The 23,876-nt window shown below is 35.1% G+C and overlaps 1 protein-coding gene across 1 annotated transcript in view; it reads left to right on the top strand.

The window, feature by feature from the left end:
• LOC136039374 (plexin-B-like) overlaps positions 1-23,876 on the top strand; it is a gene marked incomplete in the record, with an annotated part of 235,955 nt that overhangs the window by 127,558 nt on the left and 84,521 nt on the right. Inside the window, 4 exon segments of the mRNA XM_065723049.1 lie at positions 4,167-4,385; positions 5,717-5,899; positions 11,225-11,461; positions 20,447-20,704. Of these exon segments, the coding sequence (XP_065579121.1) occupies positions 4,167-4,385; positions 5,717-5,899; positions 11,225-11,461; positions 20,447-20,704 (897 nt within the window).

Consider the following 23,876-nt stretch of genomic DNA (forward strand, 5'->3'; position numbering starts at 1 on the left):
TTGATAGTTATTATGAATTCACAAATATGCCATAGAAACTATGTAGATTTAGTTCCTGAATAACGTTATTTTTTATCCCCTTAAACTTTTCATAATACGCAAGGATTAAAATATTTCTGTAAGTATAGGTTCACATATGTGTGAACGTTGAGAGAACAACTGATTTTCAGAATTGGAAAAAATGCAAGGAAATGTTGGGTATGAACATAAGAAGTATGGCAAACTAGCTTACCCGTCGCGCGTTGATACAGTCCTAAAAGAAGGGAATTCAAGGAAACCCCCCAGAAAATTCCCTTGCAGAAAAATCCCTCGGAAATCCCCCTTCCCTTGTATACCCCCCCGCGAGTTGATAACGATCGCATTTTCAAATTTAAAAGTATTTGAGGAATTTCCCCGGAAAATACCCCGTGGATCATTATTCACCTGGAAATCTCCCCTCCCCAAGAAAATTACGCCACCGCAGGGAATTCCTCCCGGCAGTTCCCCTTCATTGGAGAGTAGAGTCCATAAATTGAAAAACACAATCATGCACTGAAAAACTTTTAAAACAACGATAGTATTTTTGAACTTGAAAAGTATTGTTGGGTACCAAATTCAGAAAGTTTACTCAAAAATAAGTTTTATAATTCTGCAAGTGTGTTAGATGATAAAATTCATAATTAACTAACTCGTTAATTGAATATCCAGAAAATGTGAATAATTTGACTGGAAAGAACTGTCAGTTATTTTTGTTGAGGGTCTCTAATTCAATGAGCTAGTGAGCTATTCAATGTTTAAATACATTTAAGAATGAAAACCACCACAGTGATAAATATAATTGACATGTAATTTACTTTTTTCGTGTCCCCTTCCCCCCTTCTACCATAAAAAATAACTCTGGTGCACATACCTGAGACAGCATGTGTCAGTTAAAAATTGACCCTTGACACTTCGTGGCAAGATGTTCCATATATTTGTCAGTGAATAGAAGTTTTTAACGAAATCTCTGAGGGATCCAGCTACTGCACCTTGACCTGGGTTGATATCTTTGACTGATTTTCTTTTTCTGGTGGGAGCTGGAACTTGGAAACGATTTTCAGTGAGAGTTTAGATCGTCTTGAAAAGGACTTCCATATCGGCAATTCTAACCTTTCTTTGAGTAAATATCTAGAATATTGCCTGTAAATATTTGATTGTACGCCAGAAGGGACTTGAAAGATAGATGAATTGAAAGCTATAATGAAGTATGTATTTCAAATATAAAATGCTGAAAAAATGATTGGTATTGTATACGAGTGGGTCAATCAGAAAAATAATAGAGGAGATGTATTAGTGACTTTAGTGTCAATAATGAGTGACTTTAATATCGGTTATTATGTACCAGTTTGAATTATCTAACGTAAATTAGCTTCAATTTTGTTTGGTCAACCAGGGCTTAGTCAAGTCCTAAGAACTCTCCATTTTTAACGACAAACATCAGAGATGTGTCCAAAAATTCACTTTAGATGAAGTTCACTTTTCATGGGACAAGAGAGGGGCGGCCAGAGTTTTCAAAATAGCAAAAAGGTGGATTTTAGGATTAACTTTTAAATAATAAAAAAGTTATGGATAGAATTGTAGAATTATGATTTTTCGGGGGAGGGAGGGGCGTTGAAAATATTATTCTGGTACAAATGAAGTTCAAATCATTGTGCAATAATGTTAGCAAACTTAACAAGTCCGTCACCTTTCCTTCTCATTGAAATCAAATCATCATGTAGGAGGAATGATGAGAAAAGAACGTGTTAATCTTCTACGATGGTCTCGAATTTCCAAAAAGGAGAGTTTAGTGTCAGAAATATCGTATTTTTGTTTATCTTCTTTTTTAATGTAGGCTAAAAAAAATAAGTATAAAAGAATGATAAAAAAATAGCCAAAGAATAAAAATAAAATGCATGTTTTCTATTTTCTGTATTTGAAGTGTTTTACTCTGGTCTGCTGCTAGTATGACCGGCTTGTCCCAGTGTTAATCAGCCTGAAGCTGATAGTAAAAACTCCTCTTCCCACTGGTAAACACTCCTCCTCCATCAGCTCCTTTTTCAAGTTAATACTTTGGCTCACCCTTAAAGAATTCTTTAAAATTTTAGGTCATTTTTCATTATCTCATCTATATCCGATATTTTATTATGTACTGTTTTATAGCTTGGCTAATTCAATTAATTCAAAATTTACTCGAAAATTTATGCAAATGTTGTTGCACCTTTCAAATGAAATAGTAAATTCTGAACCCAAAAAAGGTTGTACCCTATAATTGATAACCAAAAATGCGAAAAAGACAAACCACCCAAATCCCATCATTAGTCTGAAATTCGATCCAGGGTGGCAACCTTGTAATTAATGAGAAAGTTTCATGAGATAATTATTATTAAATTGGTGATTTGTATTATGACGATGATGGATTATTGGTGATCGTCTTCATTTGATCATCTGATTCGGAGTGATATTAAAGGTTAAAGGTGATGTAAATAGGAAATTAAGTATCTTTTAATTAGCAATCATTTTTGAATTGCTGCATAATTATTCGTCCGTGTTTTTGCTTCCATATGTCACGAAAGATACAAATTGCGGAAAATTGCAAGTTTTATCTTCCCTGAGCAAACTTCAGTTTGTGGTATCTATCATAGATCAATCTATATATAGCTAAGCTAAATTAAACACGGATAATGATTTTTGTATTTCTTTTTGTTTTCACATATATTAAGGATCGGTTTCTTACAGATACACTTCATTCCTAGTTGATATGACGGAGTCGGTGACGAATTAAGCATCCCCTGTAGCCTACCCCCTCAATTATACCTCGAAGAGCCTTCAACCAATCTCTTCGTATTCCCTTTAGCTTTCAGAGGGATGAGTTCAGAATACATATCCAAAGAAATGTTTAATTGATTTCTGCTGTTTGTTTTCCAGGATTTTGACGAATATTTGTTTCTTTTTTTTCTATTTTATTCCGAACAGTTAACTTCCTCGAGTCGACACTCTCTTTGGAAACCATATTTTTCTGCCTTTTCCTCTGGAAGGTATTTACCTAGAATGCGTAAGGAGGACTAGAGTTCTTATTCTTACTACAATAACGGCAACCATTGACAACTGGTTACAGCATCAAAGAGCCTTAAGCCTACATAGCTGTGCACGTGCCATCTTTGCTCCAATCAATTCAGATCTTCATGCTTTCCCTCCTCCCATGAAGTTCAAGTTTCTTTTAAATCCTTTCCTGTAATTTATCGCCACGTTCTCAAACGTCCTGCTTTTCTATTTCCCTAAGATGGGCTACTCGGAAAGTAAAATGTTTGCTGCCTATCATATTTCATCTGTAAAATGTGTTCTATCTTATCTTTCTTCCTTTATAGCCCTTGAAAGCAGGATTAAAAACCATGGTTTTCATACAGCTGATTGTTTGAATTTATGGTCATATGAACGAGTTCCTAAAACTGCTCTTAGACAATTTTCCTGAAAAAAAATTCGGCTCCGCCATAAGCTCCTTTCTTAGTCCAGTCTCTGGAAAGAAAATCCTGCATAGGTGGCTGTATAGTGGTGCGGACCTTTCATTAGTTTTCTTAACCAGAATCGTGAATGCAAACACCTTTTCAAAGTAATTTTGAAGAGTGGGGCCCTTGAGGATATTACAGCTTAGTAGATGACATAGCATTGTGCTGCGTTTTAAATATTGCACAGTCCTTCTTGAGTCTTATTTGTTTTGGTGTGTTTTTCAACCTCCCCCTTGCTATATTAGTTTGTTGTGTACTTACTTACGTGCCTATATAAAATTTTATTCTAGATATCTACTGTCTTGTCAGGATACGTTTAGAGTGTTATTGGTAAAAATATTCTCTCCCCAATCTTTTTCTGCAACATTTAGAGTAATTGAAAGCTGTGGGGTTGCCCACTTTTACAAACTATATTTACCAGGCGGCGCGGGCGTGGTAGTGAAAGCGTGATAAACGTTGTGGGACTTGACACGTGTGGCGGAAATTTGCCACGCGTGGTGGAACTGTCTGGCGCATGTAACTCTGTGAGATGTGCACCAAGTGGTAGAAAGTGGGAAATCCTTCGTTTAAAGTTTTGAAAGAGGATTTGACTCCCCTTCACTGAAGGTTTCTGAGGAATGATGTCGCTAACTAAACCCCTATATTTAATTTTAATTATTTCAGGTTCAACTAACAATACGCACTTTACCCGAGTTGCCAGCTGGTGCCAAATATAAATGCGTTTTTGGAGGAGCTGATCCCATTGATGCCACAGTCACGAATGCTGGATTATCATGCCCAACACCACCAGTTTCTTTTCGACCCCCAATACCACCATCTCCAAAAAATTATGGGCCAATTGATAATGCCACTGTGACTGATCATGTGAACGTACCTCTATCGGTAAGAATAATTTATAGCATTTTTGTTATATTTTTAGATTTGTATCTAATCACATATTCGTCTCATGCAGCATTGTTTTATTGGTATTAGATAATTAAACAACACTTTTTTGTACTATCTTCGCATCCAAATGCGAGCATCTCTTTAGTGTCCGAGTGCTTAATGATTCTAATGCATAAGTTCGAGTAGAGTGTTTCACTCAGCTAAAAATTGGCACGCTAAGATTAAAAAATGATAACCATGGGTACTCGGTGACGTCAATTGGAGGGGGGCGTCTGGCTTCTAGATTTTTGTCATCTTCCTAGAATTCTAAAAATATATTTTTGGGGAATTTGCGTTGAAAAATGGCAAATTAGATTTTGATTTTTTTTTAAATCTTTAGATTTTGAAAAATACATGCCTCCTTTAGTTTTTGTAAATTGACGTCTATTTTTTACTTTAAAGTTGATTTAAAGGCATTTGAGTTTTAAATTAACTTTGTTTAGAACCAACTAAAGTTTTTAAGTATTCATAAAACCACTTTTCAGATTGAACGTTTGAATTCTTGTATATTATTGCTATATGTTATTGTAAGTATTGCTTTTTGTGTTTATTGTGTTTTGATTTGAGACAATCAGAAATGCACGGGTCTCATACAGGATCATATGTTTTTGGGGGGGATGAGTGAGGGGTAGCCAAACGTGTCGATTTCGTATCTCGACGAAGTTTTCTTTGCACTGTAGGGGGAAACTGTTATTGCTTAAGGGTCGCTTTGGTGGAGGATTCACCAGGAACTTGCCCTGATTAAGAGATTCATGCGGATTAGACATCACAAGGAAAATTAACTAATCCTAGAGCCCTCTAGAGATGGCCCTTCATTATTTACTATAGCATTTTTTAATATTTTAAATAGATGATCGACGTCAATGGCTATCAGGCTACCAAATATGGAAATAAACTTGTATCAAAATCCGCCAATTATATGCTTTTTTGTGTTTTTATTCTAGCATTTCTTCCCTCTGCAAATATATAATTCTTATTTTCGTATGTGCTTGAAACATAAAAAATAGAAAAATGATCAGTGCTGCTGCCAATAAAGCATTTAAAAGATAAGAAATTATTTTTCTTACATAAATGGTATCTCCAATCATGGTTCTCGAGTGTCAAGTATTTTAATTATATATATATATACTTTCGATTCGCAGACATTTTTCTTCGTTTTTTTCCTCATATTAAAAGACCATTGGTTCTTCTCTTTTCTAGCTCTTGATCTTTTTCTGGATACTTTCCTCTCTTTTTTTTTCGTTATCAATTTACTTTAGAATCTTGTGAATAATAACATTATGTTTAAGGTACGCTCACCAGAGACGAATAAGGATTTTGTAAGCCGTAATTTTGCTTATTTTGATTGTTCTCGTCACACGACATGTGCGTCATGTGTGAAATCGCAATGGTCATGCAATTGGTGCATTTATGAGAACCGGTGCGTCAATAATGTGTCGATTTGTCAGAAAAATATCGTCAGTGGGGAAAATGTAAGTGTTTTTTTTTTCATTATCTACTGTTTATTTCTTTATCAGCTAGCGAAGGGATTAAATTCCCACCATCTGACTACGTTTTAGTTGTAAGTGGGAATTTTTTTAAGTATTGGTTCCAGTTTAGAAATCAGAAATCCCTATTAATGCACGTCATTTTCGGGGATCGTAATTCCCATAAATTGTGTAATTATTCATATCCTCAAGATTTTGAAAAAAAGTGCTAAAAATTATGGAAACTCAGTATATATGTCTTAAAGACGTATTATTATGCACCAGAGCAGACACTGTTGGAAAGTGCTCTAATCCCACATGAAGTGTTGGATCTGAATACAGATGCCCCTCACTAATAGGGAACTTTTCTCCTCTCCAAGACTTGTCTCGTGCATTGTTTTGCCTCAGGAAAACCTAATAAAAATTTATGTATATTGTTTATATATTTAGATAAAATACGAAGTGTCCTTTGTACCATCAGATTATGTCCCCCAGAAAATATTCTTAACTCTCCCCAAAAGTTTAACTCTGTGATCTTATGACCCAGCTAATGTTGATAAGGACGATATTTAGAAGCGCCTGTCTGTCGTGTGAAAAACACTTGTCAATCTTTTTATCTGAGAAGTTCTCATGTTTCAATTTTTATTTCTCTTCGTTTTCTTATCTCTTTCCGGTTTTTCATGGTGTTATCTTCATCTTGACCTCATATATATATATATATATATATATATATATATATATATATATATATATATATATATATATATATATTATATATATATATATATATATATATATATATATATATATATATATATATATATATATATATATATATATATATATATATATATATATATATATATATATATATATATATATATATATATATATATATATTTTTCTTTTTTTTTTTTTTTTTAGAGTTTGTGAGAACGTGGTGATCTGTAGAAGGAATGGAGTCCTTTTTTTCTCGTCGTGCCCTGTTAGGGCCAAAGATTCATTCCTGGTAGTTTCACTTACGTATCACTAAAACTTTTCGAGTTAGCGAATGACCCTCTTCTATAGGCCTGTTTCTACTAAAAACTATCGATAGTTTGGTATTATATGGTGCTATATGGTTTAATTGGCTGCGGTAATTCTAAAAGCATCAAATAATAAACCACAAATTATGTAGGCGAGCAAAAAGTTGACATTAGACCTTTGAACCGTTTGGTTGTTTATAAAGACTAGTTTTCCACAGAATGATGGCGGAATTGAAAACGGCTAAGCACCCTGAAAAGCAAATAATAGGCAAGAAAACTGAGTATAACAAACACTTATCCCGCCTATTTTAGCTTCCTAGTCCCCCCCCTAAAGGTCAAGCATTTAAGGCCAAGCAAAAATGCTGAAAAAAACACAGAGCGAATATTTCGAGAGGACAACCGCCTCTCTTCTTCAGCGCGAAAAAAAATATATTCAAGGAAATTGTCAAAAAAGACAAAGAAAAAACCAAAAGCAAACGTGGAAAGTCAAGGTGAAATAAAATTAAAATATTAATGAAATTCCTTCTAAAATAGATTAATAAAATTCTTCTAAAAATAGAAGAATTAAAACCAAATATCTAACAATCATAAAGCGAGTATTTCACCAATATCCACGCATGGCACAAAATCCAAAAATTTGAACTGCCATCGACGGATTTATGGTTGTTAGATATTGGTTTTAAGTTTTCAGTGGGTCGATACGCCTCCCCTGGAAAAAACAACAACAACAAATAAACATGTATCCATGATCTTTCTCCTGGCAAAAAATACTAAATTCCATATGTTTTTTAGATAGGAGCTTGAAACCTCTACAGTAGGGTTTTCTGATGCGCTGAATGTGATTATGTTATTTTCATTAAGATTCTGTGACTTTTAGTGTGTTTTTTCTTCCCTTTTTCGAAAATCATGCAAATTTTCTCTGACACGTAACCCTTGATGGGTAAGACTAATCGTAATGAAAATTACGTATTTAAAATCAGCATAAGAATTCGATTCTTTTGATATATTTACTGGTATCAAAACTTCGTTTTTAGACTTTCGGTTACTATTGAACCGGGTCGCTCTTTACTTACAGTTTGTTACCACTAACTGTTTGATTATGGCAGGCCAACGTGGTTCAAAAAAGTTCTTTTTTTAGTTATACAAGATATTTACTATGTTACATCTATAAGTTGTCCTAACGAAATAAAAGTGGACACACTGGTTTAAATTGTCTTCTGGGACTAGACATATCTTCTAATGAGAGTAAAAAATGTCCGTATTCTATTTGTTTTTGCTGCTTTTAATGGGAGGTATAATTTAAATTGAATTTGTGGCATTGAAAAATGCTGGTTTCCGCTTTTTGTGGCACTAGGTATTAACCAAGTGACATATAGCAATCGCAAATTCTGTCGGTCTGTCTGTCGGTCCCGGTTTTGCTACTTTAGGCACTTCCAGGTAAGCTAGGACGATGAAATTTGGCAGGCGTATCAGGGACCGGACCAGCTTAAATTAGAAATCCGATTTGACCATCTGGGGGGGGGAAGTGGGTGGCCCGTTAATTCGGACAAATTAGTAAAGTTGAAGTATTTTTAACTTACGAACGGTTGATCGGATCTCAATGAAATTTGATATTTAGAAGGATATCGTGTCTTAGAGCTCTTATTTTAAATCCCGACCGGATCTGGTGACATTGGGGGGGGGGGGGAGTTGGGAGGAGGAAACCTAAAATCTTGGAAAACACTTAGAGTGGAGGGATCGGGATGAAACTCGGTGGGAAAAATAAGCACAAGTCCTTGGTACATTATTGACATAACCGGAACGGATCCACTCTCTTTGGGGTAGTTGGGGGGGGGGGGGGTAATTCCGAAGAATTAGAAAAAAATAGGTACTTTTAACTTACGAACGGGTGATCGGATCTCAATGAAATTTGACATTTAGAAGGATATCGTGTCTCAAAGCTCTTGTTTTAAATCCCGACCGGATCTGGTGACATTGGGGGGGAGTTCGGGGTGGGGGAACCTAAAATCATGGAAAACGCTTAGATTGGAGGGATCGGGATGAAACTTGGTGGGAAAAATAAGCAGAAGTCTTATGTACGTGATTTACATAATTGAAACGTATCTACTCTATTAGGGGGGGGGGGGGTAATTCTGAAAAATTGAAAATATGACGTAATTTTAACTTAGGAAGGAGTGATCGGATCTTCACGAAACTTCATATTTAAAAGGACCTCGTAACTCAGATCTCTTATTTTAAATTTCAACCGGATCCATCGTCATTGGGGGGGGCAGTTGGGGGGACCAGAAATCTATGAAAATACTTAAAGCGGAGAGATCAGGATGAAACTGGTTGGGAAGAATTAAAACCTATCTAAGATACGTGCCTGACATAACCGGACCGGATCTGCTCTCTTTGGTGGAATTGGGGGGGGGGTAATTTTGAAAATTGAGGTATTTGTAACTTACGAAAGGGTGACCAGATCTTCATGAAATTTTATATTTAGAAGGATCTTGTGCTTTAAAGCTCTAATTTGAAATTCCGAACAGATTCTGTGACATTGGGGGGAGTTGGAGGGGGGAAACTGGAATTCTTGGAAAACGTGAAAATTGGGGTATTTTCATCTTACGAACAGGTGATCGGATCTTAATGAAATTTGACATTTAGAAGGAATTCATGTCTCAGAGCTCTTATTTCAAATCCCGACCAGATCTTTTGACATTGGGGGGAGTTGGAGGGGGAAATATTGGAAAACACTTGGAGTGTAGGAATCGGATGAAGCTTGGTGGATAGAATAAGCAAATGTTCTTGATACGTGATTGACGTAACCGTACTGGATTCGCTCTCTTTGGGGGAGTTGGGGGGAGGGGTTCAGTGATTTGGCGAGTTTGGTGCTTCTGGACGTGCTAGGACGATGAAAATTGGTAGGCGTGTCATGGAGCTGCACAAATTGACTTGATAAAGATGTTTTCCCAGATTCGACCATCTGGTGGGCTAAAGGGAGAGGAAAAAGTAGAAAAAATTAGTTATTTATAAATTATGAGTTGGTGATCTTAATGAACTTTGATATTTAGAAGGACATCGTGACTCAGAGCTCTTGTTTTAAATCCTGACCGGCATTAAGCCTCTGATTTTCCTTTTAAATCAATCTATTGATTCTTAGAATTTTGTTAGAGCGCATACCATATGAGCTCTTGGCTCTTTGCTCTTCTTGCCTCGTCACAAGTGCCATATGAGCTCTTAGCTCTTGTTCATTTCTGATTTTTATTTTCATTAGCTACCCATTTTATTAGCTCTTGTCCTACAATTTTTTTTTTATTTTTAATTGCCGTGAAATTCCTCACAACCTTCTTTTTTATGTGTTGCCATTTATTTCTGTTTTATGCCTTAGAACGATCAATCAAATACTTTTAAAACGGGCATAAATTGAACTTTTCTTAAGATCATGGTTTACCTTGAGTGAAGTGTCACATGTTACATATTAATACGTTTCAATATGTCTCTTTGGGTCCAAGATTAAATTTCCGATAATCAAATACTGTTTTAGCAGGTTTTAGGCTAGGTGATAGGTTTTGATTTTGGTAGGCCTGTTTGGAGGGATGGACAAACGTGGTCCTGTAAAGAAATTTTTGAAGCAAGTTCGTACGATGTATAAGGGGCGAAAATTGAGTACAAGACTCATCAAAGACAAAAAGTTAAATATTTGCTTTTATTTCCAATGGCATTAAAAGTATACAAGAATTCGTACTACCCAAGAAAAAAATGACCAAAACTGCAAGCGTGGTTCAATAGTGACACAAAAAGTCGCTCTTGAAAAGTAAAAAAATATTGTGACCACCATACGCTTTCATTTTTAATTTTAACAATTTCGATTTTTCTGGATGACAGAAAAACAGAAGTTATTTTGTAATTTGTATTGCACTAGGAGACAAAAGTATTTTTTAAAATTGGTATTAATGTTTGGTGAAATCTTGCTTATTTTCAATTATCTCTTCTGTTCTTTTGACCTTTACCGTTGTGAATTGGAGAAAATGAACGTCAAAACCAATAGGCTATGGGTTCATAATGACCCCAAAAAGAGTAACGGGACTGATTTTTTGCCCGCTTGAAAATTTCGATTTTTGTCTTTTCTCCGTATTGCACGGAGCCTAGGTCTATTTGATTTTCATTTCGATAGTTTTTTTTGCTTTCATTTTTTTTTCTCCGTGATTCACTTCACCGTATTCATTCCCTTTTTTCTTGTTGTACGTTTGATCATTTTTTTCGTATCCTTTCTCCATTAAAAGTTTCATAATAGATATATAAAGAAACATTTTGTTAATTTTAGAACCCTACACGGCTGTTAAATCATGGAGTGGCCTTTTGTCCCCGCTTAAAACCACCCGTGGAACAGGACCTAGTGCCTTCTGGTGTACCCAAGGAATTAGTCCTTGAAGCGGAGAATTTACCCAGTCCCCAACCTGGTCAGTCTGGATTTCAATGTGTCGTACATGTAGAAGGAGTAAAAATGGCTGTACCCGCCCGAGTCGAAGCTGGACGTTTTGTCGTTTGTGATAGGACCACTGTAAGTTCTCCTTTAACGAAGGCAATATCAGTTTGTGAAATAAGGCACTTATGAAAATGTATTTCCTCTTATAAAAGGCATGGGAAAGGGGAATTCTATTTTGGAATTCTTCTTAAATATAGAAGGCATTTTCCTGTCTTAGAAACACCAAGTAGTCATCTGACCCTATTATTTTATAGAAAGAAAAAAAGAGACAAAAATTTTATAAGAAATTACATGAAATTTGCGGAAAATAAAAGGCATCTTAAGTAGGTGTGGTAGAAGACTTCATTAAAATTCTCCCTGTAAAAACTAAAAGTTTCTTGTAACACGCTTTTTTACGCTCTGGAGTATGTTTAAAGAGTCAACCGGCCTCATTACTCAATAGAAAAGTTCCGTTTCACTGAAAACAATCTTGATTTAAAAAGAAAACAACAACACACACGTATGTCAAGTGGGTTCTGAGAATGGTGAAATTTAAGTATTCATTATCAAAGCTACCGTTTCTTTAGTATATGGGAAAATAGATGTTGGAGGGCTGTCACCTTACAGTAGTAACTAGGTCAATATGTATGGAATTAAAATACTAATAATTAAAATTCTAGAGGATAAATGCTTTTTAAAACCTGAGGGGGGGGGGTCGACCCTCTCCGCCGAAATAAATTTCATCCTAACTTTAAAAAAAGAAAAAGAAAAAAATAGAGAGAAGTCGAAAATTCTGATTGAACAGTTTTTTCTAAAGAGGCTAAACGAGTGTATATTCGAGTTGATTTAGGAGTCATGTTTCCTACGATATGACTCGTCGTACAAGATTTTTGTTTGTTCTTTTTTCAAGACACTGTCTTTTGACTAATAAAACCATATATAACTTTGAACTCATCTGTTTTGTTATAAATAAATGCATGATTGTATTTTGCATATTTTTAACGCCTTTTTTATAGGCAATATGACTTTATTGTGTAATTTGCAAAAACGAAAGTTTTATAATTCGTCAGTTTCGATGGCTGGAAATATTTCCAGGAAGAAAACTTCGGAGAAAATTAACGCTTTCTGTGCTAAAAACTTTTACTAATGCCTTTTTAGAAATGTCTTCCCCTGGAAAAAGTTTTTAGTAAACTTTCCCATTCATTGAAATCTTCTCTTGGAAAAGATTTAGTCCTTTATAGACTTATTATTCGATAAAATGTTAACATTTTCGTTTATGCCTTTCTAATTAAGTCCATTGAATAATCCAGTTTATCGAATGTTTGTTCACAGTATAGTTGTTTATACAAAACTGGTATTTTAAAAGGATCAATAGTACAGACTTCTTATAGCTAGAATGTCAAATTTTTTATAGTGTTTTTGACCTAAAATTACCTTATGTAAATGTAGGTTTTCGACTAGCGGCATTGATTTGGGTTGTACCCAGCTTAGGACATCTTGGAGGTGAGTCACAGACCCGAGAAGGTCTGAACACTCCAAGTTCTGCTCTAGCTTTATCGCTGTTTTCGATAAAAGCATGTATGAGTAGTTACCAAATATTTACATAAAAAATTGCGATTACCTACTTGGAACATAAAAACGTTGATCCTCCCTTTTCCTCGTTGGATGTATAGATTTAAATCTTCTTAATGATAGAAGTAAGCTCATTATTGCGAAGAGAAAGCTTAAATGCCATTACTCCGTCTAACAACTCTAGCCAATCCTTGTCTTGCCTTATTGAAAGATCGATTCACCCCCTACCTATAATTTGTATACCCGACTTTATCACGAGTGATTCTTCTGTTAAGTGGGCAGAATTAAATCCTTAGCTCTCCAGAATCGAGAAATGTTATGTATACTTTTCCAGGTTAAGATGAAATTGAAACCAAGAATTTTAATTATGATTTTACAAGGGAACACAGAGATAAAACTAAACTAAGTGGGCCAGGTTTAATTATGTTTAATTTATTTTTGCTGAATAGCTGAGAGACTTTATCATGGCCATGATAAGTTGGTGATTTGAGTGAGGACGGCCGGTCACAGGTTTTCCCAGTCAAAAAAAGAGAAAATGAAAATTCAGATAGCACCAAACATTTTTAGAGGGGGTCTCGGTCTTTAAATTTAATCATTTAAATTTAATACTTAAACTCCTTGCGTCTCATAAAAATCGCGTACTTCACTTTAATACAGTTCTTTCATTGCTAAAGAAATTGGAGCTAACCCACCAACAATTCTCGAGGAGCCGATCAGAGCATGTGGCATCAGCAGAATTCCTTCCCCATATAAACCATATTTGATAATTTCGAAGGGCTTGAAACTTCATTGTTGCAGTGCATATTGGAATCGAAAAGTCGGATGAGGACAAAAACAATGTGAACTACTGATTCTGTGCCAAATTAAATAAAGCTTTGATTCCCTGCAAAAACAAACTAAACCGGGAATCGGTGAAAAAAGACCTTAGTCTTAGCTGTACTAGTTTGCTTCCACTGCTACATTTTTAGCAGAAAGACAGACAGGCACAGTTTACCATGTTTGAAGTGGAATCACGCAATGATTTTCAATCTGTATCAAACAATTTCTTCGTAATGAGCTGCAAGTAAGGAACGACCTGGTCCAATTACCTGGACGACCTGGTCCTGGTCCATTATTTTTAATATTACCTGTCAAAGATACGAGTCCGTGAAAACTCAATATATTTTCGAAAAAGGGAGGGAAAACCCCCAAAAGATCAAACGATCTTAATGAAAGTCATATCATTAGACTCAGTATATTAGGGAACCCTACTGCAGAGGTTTCAAGCTCCTATCTAGAAGATGGTAGAATTTTGCATTTTTGCCAGAAGAACGATCTCAGATGCGTATTTATTTGTTTTTTACCAGGGGGGGGGGTAGTATCGAACCAATGGTCCTAGAAACTCAGGAGAGGGTTCATTCGAACTGAAATTAAAAGTTCTAATTCCGTTTTTAAGTGATTTAAGAGATTGTGCCCGGGAAATTGACATTTTCTGCCATTTTGTGGTACCAAACTACGATTTTGCCCCAAAGAGGCCCAAGTTACTATCGATTGAAAGTTTTGAGATAGTCATCCCATTTAAAAGTGTCAAATTATAACACATTGGCTTTGCAGCAGGAGAAGTAATTCCGCTGTGTTGTATACTAGTTTCTGAAAAGCCACATAGTCCATAAAGATAAATGGTCAATATGGACATTTATCTTAATACTTAATTTAATGAAGTTGATTTGACTAGCCCTTAAATATAGAAAAGGATATTGGAGGGGGTTTAAAAATTAATTTTTCACCTCCCTTCATTTAGACTAAGCCTGAGTAAGAGTCCTGCGGAGTAACAATACCCTTTTTATTGCAGCGAAATGCTTCTGACATTTATTTTAAAGCTTCATTTAACTAGACTGATTGGCTTCCCAATTCATACAGTCGTGCACAATGATGTATAAGTGCGCATCAGCTACTATGAAGGATGAGTGGTGGGTCCATTTTACAAGGGGGCAAGGGGGAGCAGACACCTCAAAGAGTGGTCCCAATTCTCATTGAGTCTTCAGTGATATAGATGTAGAATGAGTTTCGGTGGGGGAGGTGGGATATCTAATTCGTCCTGATTCAGGGACAATTTTTGTCCACGCCTTTATTATTGGCTGTGGTGTGTGTGTATGTGTGAGGGGGGGGGGGTAAGAGTGTCATTGCGATAATTTTCTTTGTATATAGCATGAAATATTACATTTATATGCTTAACTGCACAGAGGTGGAAAAGGTGACGTGGGTGCTTGACCCTACTCCTGAAATCTCTGGGGGAGGGGCTGGAAAGGACTACCAGGAATTTTGTTTTTAGTGATTTTAACTAGTAGTTTTAATGTGACTAGACATATGTGTACAATATAACTGAATATCAGAGAACCCTATTGTAGAGGATGTGTAGAGCCGCGTAAAAGATAAGAAACTAGGCGAAGAAAAGATAAGAAAATATCTCGATTATTCGTGGCATGATTTGAAATACGCTCAAAAATTAAATAAAAAATAAAAAAATTCTTTCAACTGAAAGTAAGCAGTAACATTAAAACTTGAAACGAACAGAAATTATTCCGTGTATGATGGGAACTGTCCCCTCCTCAGTCCCTTAGTCTTTATGCTAAAGTTTGACTTTTTGACCCAATTATTTAAGAACGACTGCTGAAACACGAGGGCTGTTGAGTTGGAATAAGAAGCTTTTTCAAAGTACTTAAACATTTCAGCGTAACGAGCGCGGGATAGAGGAGGGACGGCCCCCTCAGATATGTAATAATTTATGTTCTAAAAATTTTCTGTTGATTTTTACTTTCAGTAAAAAAACTTGTCCTTTTTATTTAACTGCTGTAAGGTTTCTGTGCTCCTCCATCATACAATCGAACAAAAAATGATTATAAATAATGGTGGAATGCAATGACTTATTGATGCAATTATTACTGCTATAACACCGGTGATAGACGAATAACCAAATTGTTCTTACCATCAAATACATTGCAAAAAATAATAGTTGCTATGTTTTGAGGCAAAACAACAAAGCTTTTACGTGATGAAGCTTTAGAAATATACAAACACAGATTTTGTAATTTTTATGTTACGGAGCTGTGCTAAGTAACACAGCTTTAATTTGTATAAATAGTGTGTTTTAAAGTATTGATTGTGTGGTCAAGGAAAAACAAACCAAGTTGGTTTCAAGTAGAAACAAAACGCATTTTGAGATCTGCGGAATGTTTCCTCATCATTTTCACAAATAATAAATCCTGAAATAAGCCCTTTTAAAAGTTTTGAGGGGTTTACAACTACGGAGTTTAATCAAGGGGCAAGAAACAAAACCAAAGCGTTGCAAAGCCGGCGGGATGCCGGCAGCATTTCACGCTCCTCAGACAGCATAAACGTAGTTAGTCTTTTGAGCTGAATTCATTAATATCATAGCGACTATAAAATATTTATGCCATTAAATAGTTTTGCTGGCTATTTAAATTTTGAATTTTATAGCCCATTTTATAATACCTTATTCTTACCCTAAGCCCTAAAAGTCTTATAAAAAAAGAAATCAAACTTTAGTGGGTATAACTTAAAAGTCGTGCAAATAATTTATCACTCCTTATGTCTTTAGTGACCTTAGTAACTGTACCTTTACGTTATTACGACTTATAATACTTTATTACTAATTATTGATTGCCCTTTTTAAAGTATGACGGAGTTACTTTTTCGCTATAAATTTGAAATAATCCAGCCACTTCTAGCCCTGGCCTAATGCCTGTTTGGTGAATATCGCTCTGAATCGAATGTTTTTTTTTTAATCTTATTCTTAATTTTCTTATGCAAGTATATTAAAGTAATGGGGTATTGATCCCGTTTAGGAATTAATTCCCAGCCCTCCGAGCTTAACACCATCGAACTAGAAGTTGGAAAATTTATTTTTAATATATGATGATTTTTTTTTTTTTTCAATAACAATCTTATCTCATGCATCCACCTTGAGAATGGTTATATGTTCTTGTAATGCCTGCACAAAAGTGAATTGAGAGATTTCTTGGTGGATTGAGATAAAGGACTGGATTGAGGTGGTGGATTGAGGCATACCCGAGGTAAAGGCCGAAGATCGATACCGAGTCTGTCGGTTTTTTGGATTAAAATCAACTAGGTGGAAGTGAATAAAAATCTTGAGGGTTGATTTTGAGGCTAAATAGAGTGAAAAGCCAAGACAGATGGTCTATGTGACAGGCAAAGCTGGCATTACTTTTTCCAGAATTGTATAAAAAGGATTTATTTCTCTTGTTGATAGATAGTCTATCATCCATCCTAGATCAACTTGAAGGAGCATATCCACATCTATTTCACACTAGAACATAACATCTCTGGACATGTGAGTTTATAGACGTTCTTTATTTGGAATGCACCTCCATGAAAACTGCAAACACCCTCATTACAACTTTTGGAATATTTAAATGAGGTGGGGGCAAAGTCGTATCCAAGGGGAGAGTATGGGCTTCGAACCCATCCCTCGTTATTTTTCCAACTGTAAAAACTTAACAAAAATGCATGTAAACAAATTTCAATGCGTTTTAAAAGTTTTTCGCCCCCTTCCCGAAACAAAAGACATGGATATACCCTTGGGGTGGGCGTATACCGTACGGTGATGCAGAATTTTTTGTTACTCAGTGGCAATTTATAAACATCTATATTCGAATCTCATTTTTTTTCTCTTAAAAAGCGTGCATATTCTTATTTTTGTACAAGAGTTGAGAGATGACTTCCCTAAGAATCATGGTAGGAATTCCAAGCGGAATTTTAAGGAAGCACGCTGAAATGTGTTAGAAAATGGATATCAACTTGTTACTTTTGGGTAGCTGTATAGCAAAAAATATGGCTAACGCAAATCAACACAAAAAAAAATGGTTTGCAAATAAAATTAGCGACTGTGTTTTATGTTTTAAGTTGTGTTTATTAATATTATCTATGATAAGATCGTCATTATCTAAATTACTTCCGGTAACTATGTGAAACAATTAGTCACAATTCTTAAATAAACAACGTTTATTTGTTTAGGAAATCTAGAACTTAATAATTGTTTTACGTTTATCTATGCACAAAATTGCGACATACAAAATCTTTTAAAGCGGATGCCTACTAGCCTACGTTTTAAATATTATTTGCAGTTAGCTTAGAATTTATTTTTATTACTATCACTTTTATGTTATTAAATTAAAAAAAAAAGTTTTTTTTACTGCAAGTAAGGGACGACATTAAAACTTAAAACGAGCAGAAATTACTCCGTATGAGAAAGGGACTGTCCCCTCTGCTACGCCTTGCTCTTTACGCCAAAGTTTGACTTTGTCACAACTCTACTTTTTGAAATAATAAGAAAGCTTTAGCGTAAAGAGCGAGGCGTTGCGGAGGGGACAACTTCTTTCACATACGGAGTAATTTCTGGTCGTTGTAAACTTTAATGTCGCTCCTTACTTGCAGTCAAAAAAACTTGTTTTTTTTATTTAATATCTGAACGTTTTTGAATCAGTGTATGTTTTTATTTTGGCTCACCGCACATGAATAATTAAAACGAAATTTACATATTAATTTTTTTTGGGTAATTAGCATTCTCATAGTTTTGATCGGATGATTTTGATAAAAAAAGGGGTGGGGGAGGAGGCCTAGTTGCCCTCCAATTTTTGGTTACTTAAAAATGCAACTAGATTTTTTTTTGTACGAACGTTTTTGTTAGTAATGAACATACGTACCTTACGAATTAACTTACGTAACGAACTGCTATATTTGTGTATTTTAGTTGCGTATATGAGGGGGTTTGCCCCCTCGTAAATACCTTGCTCTTTACACTAAAGCTTGAATTTATCCCAAATCTTAAAGAATGACCCCTGAATCACAAAGGCCGTAGAATAAATAGTTGAATTACTAAAAATACTTTAGCGTAAAGAGCAAGGTGTTGTGGAGGAGAAGAATCCCCTTATATACGTAATATTTTATGTTCGAATTAAGTTTTAATGCTACTCATTACTTCCAGGTGAAACAAATTATTTATTTTCTCATTGCTTTTTTTTTAATAATGCTAGAAAATCCTGCGCCTCCTTCATGGAAATTCTCTTCCCTCATGATAAATTCCTCCATGGAAAGATCCTCCCACGTAATCCGCTCCCGTGACCCACTCCCACCCCAACGCGAAAAAGTCCCTCTGAAAAAGTCTGTACACTTCATAATAACCATTACTATACGTAAACAATGGTCAAAGTTTTGTAACTTGCAGCCCCTCCCTCGGGGACTGTGGGGGATTAAGCCGTCCCCAAAGACATAGTTCTTAGGTCTTCGACTAAGCTGAACAGAATGGCTATCTCAAAATTTTGATCCGGTGACTTTGGCGAAAAATGTGCGTGGGAGGGGGCCTAGGTGCCCTCCAATTTTTTTGGTCACTTAAAAAGGGCAGTAGAACTTTTAACTTCCGTTAGAATGAGCCCTCTGACAACATTCTAGGACCACTGGGTCGATACGATAACCCCTGGGAAAAAAACAAATAAACACGCATCGGTGATCTGTCTTCTGGCAACAAATACAAAATTTTTGAGATAAGAGCTTGAGACTTTTACAGTAGGGTTCTCTAATACGCTGAATCTGATTTTGTGATTTTCGTTAAGATTCTATGACTTTAGGGGGTGTTTTCCCCTATTTTCTAAAATAAGGCAAATTTTCTCAGGCTCGTAACTTTCGATCAGTCAGACTAAACTTGATGAAACTTATGTGTTTAAAATCAGTATTAAAATGTTATTCTTTTGAAGTAACTATTGGTATTTTGATCACCCCGCAAAATACCCTTCACCCCAAAAAATATCGCGGATATGTGCTTGAGTAATTCGTATCCTAGAGCTTTCTTTCCGGATGTTACTACTATTGGCTTCTACTTACCTCCGCGAAAGTAGATTTTAACTCATTTGCAACTCTTCTGAAAGACAAAGTAAGAAGTAAGCTGGATGTTAAAGTTAACGTGAGATAAACTCAATCAAGAATTATTGCACTTGCTGAGTAGATTTAAGCTCAATCTTCCTATTAGTGATCAATATTGAATAAAATACCACCACTGAGTGGCGTCAATTCACCAGAGTTTGACGGTGAGGGGAGGGGGATGGTAAAATTTATTTTTCGAAATCTAGAAGGAGTAAATTTCGTCTTCTTTTCTTTCAGTATTTCAAGAAAAATACCAAAAACGGAATTTTTTAAATAAAAATACCCTAAAAAGGGACTTTGCAAAATCGGGAGGACCCAGAGGGTACATGCCCCTCTCCAATTGACGCAACTCTCACCACTTAAGTAATACTTGAAAGTTCATTATCAAACCTGTTATCGTTCGTTATTTTATCAAATATTATAGATGAGAAAGAGGGGTTGCGAACATCTTTCAAAAATTTTAAAAAGGGTCGTGATTAAGGAAAGGTTGGGAACCCGACTGCGAAACCGTTGGGAATGTCATTTGACATTCTTATTAGTACAATTCTTAATTTCACTCCTTTTTCATTATAGTTTGCATATGAGGAAAATGTTGGTGAATATGACGCCTACGTCACAGTCGTATGGAACCGGGACCATTATATTGGAACCTTACCAGTAACCTTATATAAATGTGAAGCTTTGGGCTCTCATAGGGGATATCCAGATTGTTCCCTTTGCCTTACCAGACAGGCAAAATACAGATGCTCCTGGTGCGGGGCCAGCTGCGCTTACAGTGAAATGTGTCAGTTACCAGTGGCCACTGAATGTCCAAGACCTAGGATTGATGTGGTAAGTCAGTTCATTCGTCAAAATCATAACAAAAATATGGGAAAAACTAATACCAACGTAGATATGCTTACTAAATTAAGTATGATATTAATGACTCGAAGCCAAATCAATAAGCTCACTTTCCCCTTTTTTTTGGGATTTTGAGCTCAAGAAACTTGGACTCTTAAGTTTGGAGATTCGTGAGAATATTGCCTAAAAATAAGGATCAATACAAAAAAAAGAAAAAAGTTAATGCAGTTAATGCATCTTGCCTAAAATATAGCGTATAGTGACTCTGCATGCTTGTTGTATACATGAGAAACATCGAAAGACTGAATTTTTTCCATCAGATTATTGTTGTTTTAAAATTAATTCCGGCAATAAATTATATTTTGATTTTTTTTTTTCTTTGTATACGGATTTCATAAATATTTCACGAAAAGATCATACATAAGTAGTTCTTGTTGTTCCTCTTTATATTGTAATCGGATATCTGTTTTCCCTGACTATTTTTCCTCTTGAAGAAAAAAAAACAAACTCGAGTCTTCGCTACTGTAAATTACAGTAGCGAAGACAGTCCGTAAAATATTTATGATGTTTTTACTCATCCTTTGCTGAGTATTCATCGCTTTAACATTTACCTGGTATATCTGGGAGCGTGCGAGGAGGAGTAAATCCAAGAAAAAATTACCAATATTCGGAAAAATGTGAATGTATCAGATTTGAGTCTTGAACAGCAAATTATATGAAATTTGTTGAGAAAATAATGAAACATCCCAACGAAGAGAGTTCACATGGACTCCTACCTGAATAGCTTTCTATGTGGACAGAGAAATCAAAGGTTCTATATGTATCTCTGTAATTTAGAACGAATTGCGCCACACCAGGAGAGTTATCAAAGGCATAAAAAATACTTATTGCAGGTCTTTAGTTCAATTTTCATCCTTGGCAGCAAAATCAAAGACCATTCGTATAAACTTTATCTGAATGTGCTGAAACGAGGTTAACATAACTCCTTGGAGTGGAAGTGGGCACAATCACGGAACAAGTTATCAAAGTAAAGGATCGGTATCTAAACTTTAAAACTGCTTTGGGGAACCCAGCTAATACCCAGTAAACACTGCTCTATATGTTGTATATTCGCAAGTTTTACGTAGTTAAAAACATATATATATATATATATATATATATATATATATATATATATATATATATATATATATATATATATATATATATATATATATATATATATATATATATATACTAGCTGTTGGGGTGGCGCTTCGCGCCACCCCAACACCTAGTTGGTGGGGGCGCTTCGCGCCCCCCCCAAGCCCCCCCGCGCGCGTAAGTCGTTACGCGCCATAATAGTTACGCGCCATTGTAGTTGTGTCCCTATGTCCCACCTGTGAATATGCCCCCCCGCGCGCGTAAGTCGTTACGCGCCATAATAGTTACGCGCCATTGTAGTTGTGTCCCTATGTCCCACCTGTGAATATAGATATATATATATATATATGGTTTTAACTACGTAAAACTTGCGAATATACAACATTCTTTGCTGTCCCATTGTCTTTGCATATAAATAGATTGTCAGGTTATCCCCCTGTTTCCCCCGGTGTCCCCGTTGTAGTTGTGTCCCTGTGTCCCGGTCGTCATTTATATTCCCTGTGTCCCGGGTCCCGGTCATCATTTGTATCCCGGTGTCCCGGTCTGTATATACATTCGTTTTTTAGTTTTGTTTTTCTCCTTTATTTTTTTCCTTTTTTTTTCTTTTTTAGCTTATTTAGATTTTTAGATTTTTTAGTTTTTTTTATTAGTTTTTAGTTTTTATTTCTTTTTAGTTTTTTTGTCCCGGTCGTCATTTATATCCCCCTGTTTCCCCCGGTGTCCCCGTTGTAGTTGTGTCCCTGTGTCCCGGTCGTTATTTATATTCCCTGTGTCCCGGTCGTCATTTGTATCCCGGTGTATTTTTAGTTTTTTTGTAGTTTTTGCCTTTTTTTTAGTTTTTTTAGTTTTTTAGCTTTTTTATTAGTTTTTAGTTTTTTTTGTAGTTTTTGCCTTTTAGATAGTTTTTTTTTTTTTACTTATGTCCTGGTCGTCATTTATACTCCCTGTGTCCCGGTGCTTTGTTGATTGCTAATCGAACATTCCTTTTGTCCTGGTCGCTTTCTCTTTGAGTGTCGTCATTTATTAGTTTTTTCCTTTTTTTTTTAGTTTTTTATTGGTTTTTACCTTTATTTTAGCTTATTTTTCAGTTTTTTCCTTTTTTTTAGTTTTTTTTTATTTTTTATTTTTTTTAGTTTTTTACCTTTTTTAGTTTTTTTATTTTTTTTAGTTTTTTAGCTTTTTTACTTTTTTTATTAGTTTTTAGTTTTTTTTTTGTAGTTTTTGCCTTTTTTTAGTTTTTTCAGTTTTTTTTTTAGTTTTTTATTGGTTTTTACCTTTATAGTTTTTTTAGTTTTTTAGCTTTTTTATTTTTTTTATTAGTTTTTAGTTTTTTTTTGTAGTTTTTGCCTTTTTTTAGTTTTTTCAGTTTTGACGTCACCTAATCCAGTTTTTTCAGGTGACGTCACCTGACACATCCATCCACACATCCATCCACACATCCACAGACAGACAACTTATTTTTATATATATAGATATATATATATATATATATATATATATTTATATATATATATATATATATATATATATATCTATATCTAAATTCACAGGTGGGACACAGGGACACAACTACAATGGCGCGTAACTAACATGGCGCGTAACAACTTACGCGCGGGGGGGGGGCACGAAGCGCCCCCACTAACTAGGTAGTTGGTGCAACAGCTAGTATATATATATATATATATATATATATATATATATATATATATATATATATATATATATATATATATATATATATATATATATATATATATATATATATATATATATATATATATATATATATATATATATATAGGCTATACAACAAACCACACTTTTTTCCATAGTATAACAATTTTTTTCTGAACAAAAAGTTTTCAATCGTAAAAAATTATGAAAATTTCGCCTTTTTGGGTGGTGGGGGGGGGAGTAAACCCTCGGAAACTCTATCCATACATGCCTGCTCATTGATTTTTTATTTCAAATTTTTGGCAAAGCATGGGATAACTAACCGATACAACACTAGAATGACAAA

This window comes from Artemia franciscana, chromosome 19 (assembly GCF_032884065.1).
Source record: "Artemia franciscana chromosome 19, ASM3288406v1, whole genome shotgun sequence".
In the NCBI taxonomy this organism is placed as follows: Eukaryota; Metazoa; Arthropoda; class Branchiopoda; order Anostraca; family Artemiidae; genus Artemia; species Artemia franciscana.